This window comes from Lepidochelys kempii, chromosome 1 (genome assembly GCF_965140285.1).
Source record: "Lepidochelys kempii isolate rLepKem1 chromosome 1, rLepKem1.hap1, whole genome shotgun sequence".
NCBI classification, from domain to species: domain Eukaryota; kingdom Metazoa; phylum Chordata; order Testudines; family Cheloniidae; genus Lepidochelys; species Lepidochelys kempii.
In genome coordinates this window covers 121,624,640-121,637,539 of record NC_136380.1, presented here as the reverse complement: position 1 = coordinate 121,637,539, position 12,900 = coordinate 121,624,640, and the positions used below count along the sequence as shown (strand labels likewise).

General features: G+C 41.3%; 1 protein-coding gene across 2 annotated transcripts in view; it reads left to right on the top strand.

The window, feature by feature from the left end:
* The window catches only part of ATP10A (ATPase phospholipid transporting 10A (putative)), a 160,625-nt gene that overhangs the window by 87,589 nt on the left and 60,136 nt on the right, over nucleotides 1-12,900 (top strand). For both annotated transcript variants that reach the window (XM_073353092.2, XM_073353084.2), the window contains exon 3: nucleotides 2,119-2,204. In XM_073353092.2, coding sequence (XP_073209193.2) covers nucleotides 2,119-2,204 — 86 coding nt within the window. The remainder of the gene's footprint in view (nucleotides 1-2,118; nucleotides 2,205-12,900) is intronic.

Here is a 12,900-nt window from a genome sequence, read left to right as displayed (position 1 = left end):
TCTTCGATTGTGATTTCGCAACATTCAGGGGGTATTTTACAACATGGGGTTAAGACATTTTTCCACAATATCACACAGCATTACTTTCTTCTGGACAAATATTACAATTATTCTACTGATACGACAGAGAAGGCAGAAACCCAGATTTAACTGTTAGATTCCAGGTGAATGTAAGAGTCTGGCACTTTTACTCATAAACTGACCTATTTGATGTACAAGTCATTGATTCACAATAACTACGGAACCCAGTAATGCTATTTTACAGTCACTTTTCGTAATGAACTACACTTAAAAAATTCAAAAGCCCAATCTGTTTGAGATAATACTAACAATTCTCCTCAGCCTGTATATTTTGGCTACCTGGCTCCCAATATGTGCCCAAATCACCTATTGTGTCTTAGGTTCTTTGATGCTCGCTTTATAGGAATATGTGAACCAGCAGCTTCCTGGCAGCTCACAGTTACACATTGTTCATGTTACTTATTTGTTTTTCTTGATTGCAAGTTGAATTCTGTATACAAATGTGACTCTGTCACCTGATTCTGTGGCCTGAGATGCCACTGTAGTCCTCGACCCCATCTTCTCAGCCCTGCTTCTTCTCTTGCTTCTCACAAATGTAACAGTCTTCACAAGATGTCATACTTTGGCACTTTTGAAAATCTCATGAGGCACTTAATCTGCATCTTTAGACACCTACATATTTTTGAAAAATCTAGCCCTTGTTGACCAGAAACAGTCCATTCATTCACTATTTATAGTCAACTATAGCCCTAATAAATAATTTCCTTTATTTAAGAAATCAGTTAGTTTTAAATGCAAAACATGTTTTGCTAAACATTTTTTCCCTTGTATCTGACACATGTAAGGTAGTTTTACTTAACTAATAAATTATGAGTAGGGGAGTTGGACAATAATTTAATGACAGATGTTAAAAAGTTAAAGCTTTATAACCATTAAAACACAAATTGTCACTATCATATGTGAATATATCACAAAGTAAATATCCCAAAATCAAATTCTAAGAAGTTCTCAAGCAGCATTTTTCTTATTTTGCCTATCTGTAAATTGCGATTGTTATCGGTAGAAATAGATTTTCATTGGTACAGTGAAATTGACATTTACTGATATATACCAATAAAAATATTATCTTTCCAAGCCCATGTAAAAGCTGTATTTGGTTGTAAATCAACATGTTATAATGGTTGGCAACCAATGAGAATGAATTTTTCTTTAGGAAAATAAATAAAAACTACAAATGCAAAACAAGATTAAAATCAATTATTTAAATCAAGCTGCTTGCTGATTTAAATTATTGAGATAGGGTATTTAAATCACTTTGATTTAACTCAATCCACCATGTGTTTAATACCTCATCGACAGGAAACATCTCATTTCATTAATTAAATGAAATAATTGCTCTATGATAGAACATTCTGTCTCCAACACCATAGTCGGGTAGCTGTTGGTAAATGTCCAATGACCACATGCCAACTTCAGCCTCATTAGCCAGAGTATCAAGTAGAGTTTTGAGTGCTAACTAGGAGAAAAAAGGATCCTACTGTAGGTGTCTAATTACTCTATTGGATTAATACGTCTCAGCTGGTATAAAGCAATTAAGAAATATTGCTTACATTTCAGAAAGTTCGTATTAACTTTTTCCTAGTTCACAATATATCGTCTTATAGTGTTCCAGACTTATAGTTGCTTTGTTTAAATTTGAAGTATTTGAAACCTAGTAATGATACTTTGAATATTTTCAGCCTGCTCAGACCAATTTGATCTTTCCTCTCCAACCCAAAATACATGTGCTCCTCCGTCTAACTTTTTGTTTATTTCATGCCTTTGAGACGTGTGTTCTTTTACTTTGGGGGGGTAGGAAATCATCCTTTTAACAGGAGACTTTCTAAAGCACCCAAGGAATTTTGAAGCACAAGTCTCATTGACTTTCAGTGAGACTTGGGCTGCTAAGTCATTTTTACTGAGGTGCTTTTAAAAAGCCCACCCAAAATATATTATGGATGTTGTGCAAAAAAATAAATAAATAAAATAAAATAAAGTATGCTTCTAAATTAAAGTCTTAATGAAAAGATTAAATATTTAACACTTTTATGATTCCAGGACTCTGAATTTGACCCCCTGAAGTTCACCAGTGTCATTGAATGTGAGAAGCCAAACAATGACTTAAGTAGGTTTCGAGGTTACATGTGAGTATTTCATATAATTACCTTCAGTCTTCAGTCCCTTCTCTATAAGACATTTGACTTCCAGGCTCTCTTCTTCTAGTCCCCTACCTCATTCCCTGCACAGCTTCCAACTTCTGAACCAAATGAGTCAGGAATCCTACAGACAACAGCCTCCTTCACTACACAACCCTGATTCATCCCCAGAGCAGGAGCACCTTGTACACTTACAGAGGTATCAGTTCTACAGAAAAAATAGTATGTGATCATGTAATCCAAGACTGTATCACAATGCGTACACACAAGAGAGATGAATGAGGGTTGCACAGGCAACTTTAATTCTGGCATTTCTTAACTTTGGAATGCTTTCTCTTGCTTATCAAGAATAACTGCTAAAATTGTTCTCTTTTGTAAGGTGCATCTATTTGTGGAATGCTCCGTGTCTTGGGGCAGTCATTCAAAACTCCTGCCTCTCCATTCAGATGGAGTTAGAAGTCTCTCACTTCCATTCCTGAAGATGAATGTATCGGTCAGCTAACACCATGGCTATACATGCCTGAAGCAGGGAAGTAATAGATAAGACTCCCCACCCCCCTCGCCCGATTTCATAATCTGTTTATCCACCCCAGCTTCAAAGAGTATGAGTTCAGGATGGACACTCCTTCGTACATTATCTGAACATTATAAATGCCATGGAACAGATTTTCAGCTTGTGCAAATCAGCATAGCTCCTTTGCAGCTACATCGGTTTAGACCAGCTGAGACTGCGGCCCTGTACTAGTACCACAAGACATACAGCTCATGTTAAGATGAGAGCTGGTATTACTTACTTACCTACTTCTTTGTTTTTTTAGTTTGAGTATTTTTTATAGTACAGTTTTGGGGTGTGTGTTCCCCTCGAGTTTTCCTTTGAGGTGAGTTTCCTTGCCTTTGGGCCCCTGTTTCCTTGCAGCCTTTCCTAGCAGGTTATGCCAAAAACCCCAGGATTAAAGCCCTGCCAGACCGGCCACAGGTCTTTCCCCCTCAGTGACAGGCATTCCAGCTGCCTCCACTGCCTTGGAGAACCCCACATCTTACGGCAATATAAGGTTTGCTCCAGCTTCAAGAGCAGATCTAGGAAGCTGAAAAAAGACAGACTGAAACTGCTCCTCATGGAGTGCTCACTGGGACCCATGGGGTCCGATTCAGCCCCTGTACCTCCGGCTCAGCCACTCAGAGCACTCCAGTGACTCCCTCATCTCCAGCTTTGGTAAGCCAGGACCATGGAGCAACTTCGGGCACTCAGACTTAACTTAAAGACCCCATGCCCTGAGAGACCGTCCAAGAGAAGTGAAAAATCACCACCAAGACCAAGGAGCAAGGAGACCTCACATCCCAGTATAGGCACTGCTGAGGCTTCTCGATACCAAGACTTCAGTGACGAAAGACATCTAGTAAGCTGCATGCCAGAAAGTCTTCGCTCATATTTTGAAACACTAACAATTCTGCATGCAGCAGCACATTCAGCAACAAGTAAGCTGGCCTGTTCCCTAGCAGAATGCCAATTTATTACCAATACTGGTGGTCAGTACACTGTATGCAGATCAGCATACTAGTTGGCACAATGAGCCATTAAAAAGTACAATAAAATACATGGCGGCTGGCCTGCCCCCCAACTTTCTCAGTGTTGCAGATGTGAAGCATTACTGAAGCTGACCTTTTTACTCGCAGTCATAAACTGCACTGAACATACCCAGTCGACTCCACTCAACAACTTGATTTAATCACGGCCACAATTTCTGCTCATCTGTGGATCCCAAAAATCATGACTCGGGCCGCAGAAATCATGAAATTTGCCTAAAAATACTGAGATTTTGTTTTAAAAATACATGGGGGCAGTATGTGCTTTCTGGTTTTACAGCTTTGCTCTGGAGCTATAGGGGCTAGAATTATTTTTAAATTTTAAATAAAAGCTGAAAACCTCACATAATCACATGACTCCAGAAGCCTGGGGCTTTAAGAAACACCAACTATAGTGAGAGTCAGGGGCAGCTCTACCAATTTTGCTGCCCCAAGCCGCCGAATTGCTGCCGCACCCGGAAGAGCAGTGGAGCTGCCGCCCAAAAGCCGCTGCAGCGGGAAGAGCCCTATTCTGAATGCCGCCCCAAGCACCTGGTGAGAGTTGGTAATCTCATGTATATATAAGAGAGTGTTGTAAACTCGCAACATACAAATGTATCTAAAGCCATGGTGCAAATCAGCTTTGCCATCATAAAAAATAAATAAATGTAAAGCTAGTGATGGGGGACATCCAAAAGTTAGAAGTGCATTTCAGAATAAAGTTTTGATGCCTCTTTCTCTGTGGCCTGCTGCAATCAACCTTCCCCAGCAGAACCTGCCACACATCTTCCTCCGAGCAAATCCCCATCCCCTTTATCTGTTATCACCTTGCGTGGAATAAACTGGTGGTCTGCTACTCCCCTCCAGAGGCCCCCTCTCCTCTCTGTTGTTTTCAAAAAGAAGGCCACTGCCTCCCCTCCCAAAGTCAGCATGGTCTCTGGTGATAGTGCTCCCCGCATATGACATCTGGGAATCTGCTTAAAAGGCCTTTGAGGCAAGCAGACCCCCATATGCCCTGGTGAGTAGTTGCTAGGGAAAGCTCAAGGTTCAAGCCAATAGAAAAGTAAGAGATGCCATGATTTTCCGATATTTTTTTCTTTTGGCTGAATTAGAAGGCGCACACGCTATCCGGACACTCTCGCTGGTAAATAAGTCAAACTGACTTGTGCTAATCCTCCTGACCACAAGGGTTAGGCTCAGCCAGTCAAAGATCCGGAAAATATACCAAGTGGCTTCGTCCGTTTGACTTCTACCATGTAGTCAATTCAAGTTCAAAATTAGAAATACACTATTAAAAGCTGCTCAAAGTATTCAGACCCAGATAATGCAAACCCTTCCCTGCCCAGTTTAGAAATCTTTATCAATACGAACAGTTTTGTAAAAAACAAAAACAACAATAAACACTGCACGGTTGTGGAAGATCTTCATATTTTAAAAACAGACAAATTCAGAGAGATTTTAATTTCACACTGAAATCTTCATCTGGCAGTAGCAGCAGGAATCACAGGCATGCCGACATTTTACAGGATTGCTGGATATTTGTTTATAGCCCTTCAACTATTGAGAAAACAATGACAACCCCACAACTTATTTTTCAGGATATCTGAAAAACATGGGGTTGGAGGTGAGAGGAGGCATTTTCTATCTTTTTGTGTGTGTGTTGATATAGTATTGATACATCACCCTATTGATCCCACTCTAGCAAATGGGATACAAGGCAAACAAACAGGAAAAGGCAGAAGTTAGTTGGAGACAGGCTCTGTTAAACACGACTGTTTCCATGCAAATACCTTCTCAATTATGTACTGAAACAATAATTAAATGCAGCTAGTGTAGCCATTTCTCATACTAGGTATGTGCATGTTCTCTAGGTGTTTATATGCCACATATTTTGGGATGATGTCCATGTGAGAAATTGCAGAGCCATGAAACATACTGTATTTATCAAGCACTTCTGACCATCTCACCTACACTCTGCTCTCTAATCCATTCTCCTACAGTCTAGTTCTAACATTCCAAATTTCTGAGCCGCTTCAAAAAGTCACCATTTAAAAAAAAATACTCCCAGAGAAAGGTTTCCTTCTTTCCCTCGAAAATCATATTGGAATGAGTCCCAGGAAGGGGAAAATTCAGTGCTGAACCAGTGCCAGGTTAAAGGTTCAACCCTGCAGAGATAGAAATGGGAGCTCAGCCGTCTCCCCAGTGGACCCACAGCATTTGTGTTTCACCTGGGAAGGCTAGTTCTCAGACCTATCTAATTTACAGAGCGCTGGTTTTGAATTTTTTCCATGCACATCCCCTAGTTTGTAATTTTCTTTCCCCAAATTTCCGTGTCTAAATAGCTTATCATTTTTCTATGTACCTAGTTAGTGGATCATTTGTAGGATGGGGCGGGGAAAAGTGCAGGAAAATAAATGTGTTGTATTTTCCCCAGCTCCTCTCTCCCATGGCTTAGTTTCCTCCATGTCATTTTCTAAGAGTATGTAGAACACCAGTGGATGACTGTGATTTACTTTGTTATGTACAAATGCAAATTAGTAGCAAATGCTATTTGTTTAGCGATGAGTAAGATGGGGAAAAGTTGCCATACAATTCAATACTCCAGATGTGGCCTCACCAGTGCTGAATAGAGGGGAATAATCACTTCCTTTGATCTGCTGGCAATGCTCCTACTAATGCAGCCCAATATGCCATTAGCCTTCTTGGCAACAAGGGCACACTGTTGACTCGTATCCAGCTTCTCATCCACTGTAATCCCCAGGTCCTTTTCTGCAAAACTGCTGCTTAGCCAATGGGTGTCCAGTCTGTAGCAGTGCATGGGATCCTTCTGTCCTAAGTACAGGACTCTGCACTTGTCCTTGTTGAACCTCATCAGATTTCTTTTGGCCCAATCCTCCAATTTGTCTAGGTCACTCTGAACCCTCTCCCTACCCTCCAGCTTGTCTACCTCTCCCCCCAGTTTAGTATCATCCGCAAACTTGCTGAGGGTGCAATCCATCTCATCATCCAGAATGAAGATGTTGAACAAAACCGGCTCCAGGACCGACCCCCGGGGCACTCCGCTTGATACTGGCTGCCAACTAAACATTGAGCCGTTGATCACTACCCGTTGAGTCCGATGATCTAGCCAGATTTCTATCCACCTTGTAGTCCATTCATGCAATCCACACTTCTTTAACTTGCTGGCAAGAATACTGTGGGAGACCATATCAAAACTTTGCTAAAGTCAAGGTATATCTCGTCCACCACTTTCCCCATATACACAGAGCCAGTTATCTCATCATAGAAGGCAGTCAGGTTGGTCAGGCATGCCTTACCCTTGGTGAATCCACGATGACTGTTCCTGATCACCTTCCTCTTCTCCAAGTGCTTCAAAATGGATCCCTTGAGGACCTGCTCCATGATTTTTCCAGGGACTGAGGTGAGACTGACCGGTCTGTAGTTCCCTGGATTCTCCTTCTTCCCTTTTTTAAAGATGGGCACTATATTTGCCTTTTTCCAATCATCCAGGACCTCCCCCAATCACCACGAGTTTTCAAAGATAATGGCCAATGGTTCTGCAATCACATCAGCCAACTCTCTCAGCACTATCGGATGCATCAGGTCCGGACCTATGGACTTGTGCATGTCCAGCTTTTCTAAATAGTCCTTAACCTGTTCTTTCACCACTGAGGGCTGCTCCCTTTCTCCCCATACTGTGCTGCCCAGTGCAGCAGTCTGGGAGCTGACCATGTCTATGAAGACAGGGGCAAAAACAGCATTGAGTATTTCAGCTTTTTCCACATCATCTGTCACTAGGTTGCCTCCCCCATTCGGTATGGGTCCCACACTTTCCCTGATCTTCTACTTGTTGCTAACATATCTATAGAAACCCTTCTTGTTACCCTTCACATCCCTTGCTAGCTGCAATTCCAATTGTGCTTTGGCATTCCTGATTACACCCCTGCACACTCAAGCAATATTTTTTTACTCCACCCTCATCATTTGTCCAAGTTTCCACTTCTTGTAAGCTTCCTTTTTGTGTTTAAGCTCACTGAAGATTTCTCTGTTAAGCCAAGCTGGTCGCCTGCCATATTTGCTATTCCTTCTGCACATTGGGATGGTTTGTTCCTGTGCCCTCAGTAAGACTTCTTTAAAATACAGCCAGCTCTCCTGGACTCCTTTCCCCCTCATGTTATTCTCCCAGAAGATCCTGCCCATCAGTTCCCTGAGGGAGTCAAAGTCTGCTTTTCTGAAGTCCAGGGTCCGTATTCTGCTGCTCTCCTTTCTTCCCTGTGTCAGGATCCTGAACTCAACCATCTCATGGTCATTGCCTCCCAGGTTCCCATCCACTTTTGCTTCCCCTACTAATTCTTCCCAGTTTGTGAGCAGCATGTCAAGAAGAGCTCTGCCCCTAGTTGGTTCCTCCAGCACTTGCACCCTAAAGTTGTCCCTAACACTCTTCAAAAACTTTCTGGATTGTCTGTACACTGCTGTATTGCTCTCCCAGCAGATGTCAAGGTGATTGAATTGCCGTATGAGAACCAGGGCCTATGATCTGGAATTTCTGTTAGGTGTCCGAAAATGTATCACAGACCATGAAATCTGGTTTCCCTCCATGAAATCTGGTCTTTTGTGTGCTTTTACCCTATACCAGTGGTGGGCAATCTGCAGCTCACAGGCCACATGCGGCCCATCAGGGTAATCCACGGACAGGCCATGAGACCGTTTGTTTACATTGACCATCCTCAGGTACGGCTGCCTGTAGCTCCCAATGGCTGCGGTTCACTGTTCCCAGCCAATGGGAACAGCGAACTGCGGCCACTGGGTGCTGTGGGCGGCTGTGCCTGCGGATGGTCAATGTAAACAAATGGTCTTGCGGTCCGCGGATTACCATGATGCCCACCACTGCCCTATTCTATACAGATTTCATAGGGGAAACCAGCATTTCTCAAATTGGGGGTCCTGACCCAAAAGGGAGTTGCAGGGCGATCACAAGATTATTTTAGCAGAGTTGCGGTATTGCCACCCTTACTTCTGTGCTGACTTCAGAGCTGGGCGGCCGGAGAGCGGTGACTGTTGGCCAGGGGCCCAGCTCTGAAGGCAGCGCCCTGCCAGCAGCAGCACAGAAGTAAGAGTAGCAGTACCGCAACCCCACCCCCCCACCATTACCTTGCGATTACCCCTCCCAGCCAACTCCTACAATTACAACACCTGAAATTTCAAATTTAAATAGCTGAAATCATGAAATTTACAATTTTTAAAATCCTATGACCATGAAGTTGACCAAAATGGACCACCAATTTGGTAGGGCCCTAGTTATAACCGTATACACAAGTTTGTAGTGAACAGTGTATATATATTGCAGTCCGCTGTCATTAACATCTATAAAGAACTTGTGTGGGATATAAAATCACAAACCAGAGCTATTACTTCTCCAGTAGATTTGTGAAAAACAAGTCCACGTATTAACAGGGAAGTTAACTACAATTTGAACACTTTACTGGAAACTTAAGCTAATATCCTGGTAATTCAGAGTCAAGCTGCGGGAGGATTTGGTCTTAAAAAGCAGAGAAGGCATAGTACTCAGAATAGTAGGATTACTGCAGTCCATTGTGGATAATTTAACAAATTATTCTCCCTTGAGTGTATAAATCTTTTATACATCCCAAATACTCAGACTTCTAAGCTGGCAGTGAATGATTGCTGCTTATTGTGCTGAGCACAAACTTAGGAAGTCCATGATCAAGGGATGGGACAGTGATGAGAGAGGACAAAAGCAGAATTTTTGTAACTCAGAAATCAATAAAATGAAAACATGTTCTGCTATCTTAGAACTGCTGAGGGGAATTCTCTACTAGAGTGTCAGAAACCATTTGTGCTTCAAAGTTTCAAACTCAAGGTAATCTTACCAGTTTCTTTTCCTTCTTTCCTCAGTTCTGGTCTCTTGCCAGATATTGTTACTGCTGTATCTATAACATATCTAAAATCCAGACCTTCCCACTGCTAAACACTTGGCAATACCATGGTTCTTTCTCTCACCTGGTCATCTAAATCAGATCGCAAACTCTTTGAGGGAGGGAGTGTGTTTTCTTTTTATTCTGTGTAATGCTCTGAGTAGCCCCTTACTCTGAGAGTCATCTCAGTGTTTCCACAGATTAAGTGTTGCCAATTCTGGTGATTTTACTGCTAGTCTCATGATATTTGGTGTGGTTCTTAAAGCCACAGCTCCTAAAGGCATGTGATAAGGTTAGAATGTCAGCATTTGTTTTTAAAAAGCGTAAGTTTCTAGCACACAAGGTTGTGAAGAAAAGCATGAACACATGACCCAAGTGCATCTTAAAGGCTCATAAACCAAAGACAAATAAAAAGAATTTAAATGAAAAAAATCACGATGTTTTAGCCAATTTCATGATTTGGGGGGCCCTCGTTCATGGTTTGTTTTTTTTAAATGCTCAGGATTGGCAATACATGGTGTTAAACTGTACCATACTTAAGGGTAGCAAAATCTACTACATAAAATAACATATAGAAAAATAAACATAAAAATAAAGTTTGAGGCTGCAGCAACAGTAGTTGGATATCTTAGTTTTATTCTAGTGCATTCAGTTTCTCAACATTTCTCTTTATTAGCTCTGCATTCCAATTTGTTTTGAAAAATTAAGAATTCTACTTTCAGTGCTATTTATATGAATGCACAGTAGTTAAAATATTTCCAATTTTCCTTCACCAACTGCTCTGCAGCATTAAGATACTGGAGTCTGTTATGTGGAATTTCATTCATACTCAGCAGGTCTATAAAAGTTATTTGACTTTTCTTCCCCCCCTCCATCCCCTTAGCAATGTTACAGTGCTACTGATGTAAGAAGTTATTTTTTTATTCTTAGTATTTCCCTTGTGGCAATCCATTCTCCCAAGCATTTTCCCCCTGTTTCTCTGATGTAATTGCAGGTTTTGTCAATACATAAATAACAAACAGTAGTACTCAGCTAGGATAGACGTTATTTTGTTTACTAAGAGTTTCTCATATATCCTGATGCCCCACTTTTTTGTCTGTTTGGCTTCAGTGGTCAGGCAGTTGTTTTTAGAGGCTGCTATTATTACCACTTAGTGGTTAATTTGAAATATCTTAGACTTATTATATTTACCTGGATACAAAGAACATCCAGATTTCCACATATCCCACGCTGTGGAGAAAACTCGATGAAACCCAATGAGACTGTTTGGGATTGCTAGAGGTACAGCTGTGCACAGAAATGCAGATGTAGAAAACTTCCTGATTTCTGTGCAGGTCATTGCAGAGAAGAAAAGAGTGTTCACTGAAGAACTTTTTTCATTTTGTCTCTTCGGTGGTGAAGTTGTTGCATGATATTGGATTGTTTACTCTCCATCTCCTGGAAATGTTTACTGCTTTCAATTAAGCTTTTTCTCGAGTGCATTGTATGCTTTTACAAAAGGATTTGGGGATGGGAAACATCCGAAGCAACTTTCAAACATGAGAGGGGTACAGAACACTGAACCTGTGTGCTAGCTTGGTTAAAACTTTAAAAAAACATAATATGGTAGGGTTGACTCTGCTATGGCATGCCAATTCAGTTCAGAACAGCAGTACTAGTTGCCACTAGACATTAGAACTAGAATGCCACTAGACATTCTTCAGTGTGTGGTGGCAGTTACAAAGTTTACGTACTTGTGGGCTTGGCTTCCGGGGTCAGGATGAAGTATTAGGCTCCAAAAGCTATGGAAGAGATTTGGGGATTTTTGAGCTAATATTACCATTTGATCCATGTCTGGCTGACCACCTTGCTAAATTTCGAGAGAAGAGGAAAGCCATCCTACCTGCCCTCAACTGTAGGTGACAAATTCATTGAATTGATGAGACAGAAAATTAAAACCACCATAGTAAGAGAATTGCAGCAAGCCAAGTATTTCTCTGTAATTGTTGATTCACCACCTGATGAAGCGCTTGTAGACCAGCTCACATTCATTTTCTGATTTCTCATTCAGAGGGCCAAATAATTGGGTTTCAGCCACTTGAGAACCACACAGGAGCAAACCTGGCTAAAGCTGTGCTGGCTATAATAAATAACCTAGGTTTGGATGTGTCTTAACAGCTGTGGGCAATTGTATGATAATGCTAGTGATGCAACTGATTGTTACAATAGTCCGTAGGCCCATCTGTCACAGAGAACCCACCAAAGGACTATGTGCCATGCGCTGCACATTCCCTAAATGTAATTGGAGTCAGCAGTGTTAACAATTGCACAGATGCACATATTGATCGAAAACTATTTTCCACAAATGCTGACACAAGCCAGAGATTATTGATTCTCGGCTGTTCAACTGAAGAAGAGCTCTAAGTTGTCTCTTTCACCAGCAGAAGTTGCTCCAATAACCAATTACCTCACCCACCTCTGCTCCCCTGTAGTGAATTCATTATCTTTTTTCTCTGTCAGTGCTTGCATGGAATAGCTAGGGCATTTAACGTCTAAATTCACGTACAATATCAAGCCAGCCGTGTTTTCTGGGAACCTGTTAGCTGTGAATTTTTAATTTTTAGCTAAACATATAATTGTTAATGTCTGGCGAAGATGCTTGTGTTGTTCCCGTATGCTGTTAATTCTTTAAATGACATGTTTTTAATCATCTCAGGAAAGTTTAAGTATTTTATAACAAGGTGGAGCTTCAGGATATTCTGTGCCTAGAACCCCAAGAATTCTTAATTTGATCCTGTTTAGCAGGCAGTAAGGAGATCAGAGTGAGGGGGCCAAAGAGAGTAAGGGCAAGTAGGCTGTGGAGGGAATGGAGAAGAGCAAGGAAAAAGGGATCACAGAGTTCCCAGAGACAGAATTGGGCCAAAAGGACCCAGGGAATTCAAGAGATTGAGAATTGGAAAGGGGAAAAGAAAAATTCACTGGTTAGAAAATAGAAAAAAAAACAGAGAGATACAGGATACTTATACAAATATTTTGTAGAATTCTTCAAAAATAATCTTTATACTACTCTAAGTGCAAAACTCAACTCAGGAGTACAGCCACAATTAGAACCTATATAATTATAAAGTACATGCCATTTCTTCTTTATAGAGCAGTCAGTAAGAAATATGTAGTGCAATCATCTTGCTCTCACTTGTGCACGTACA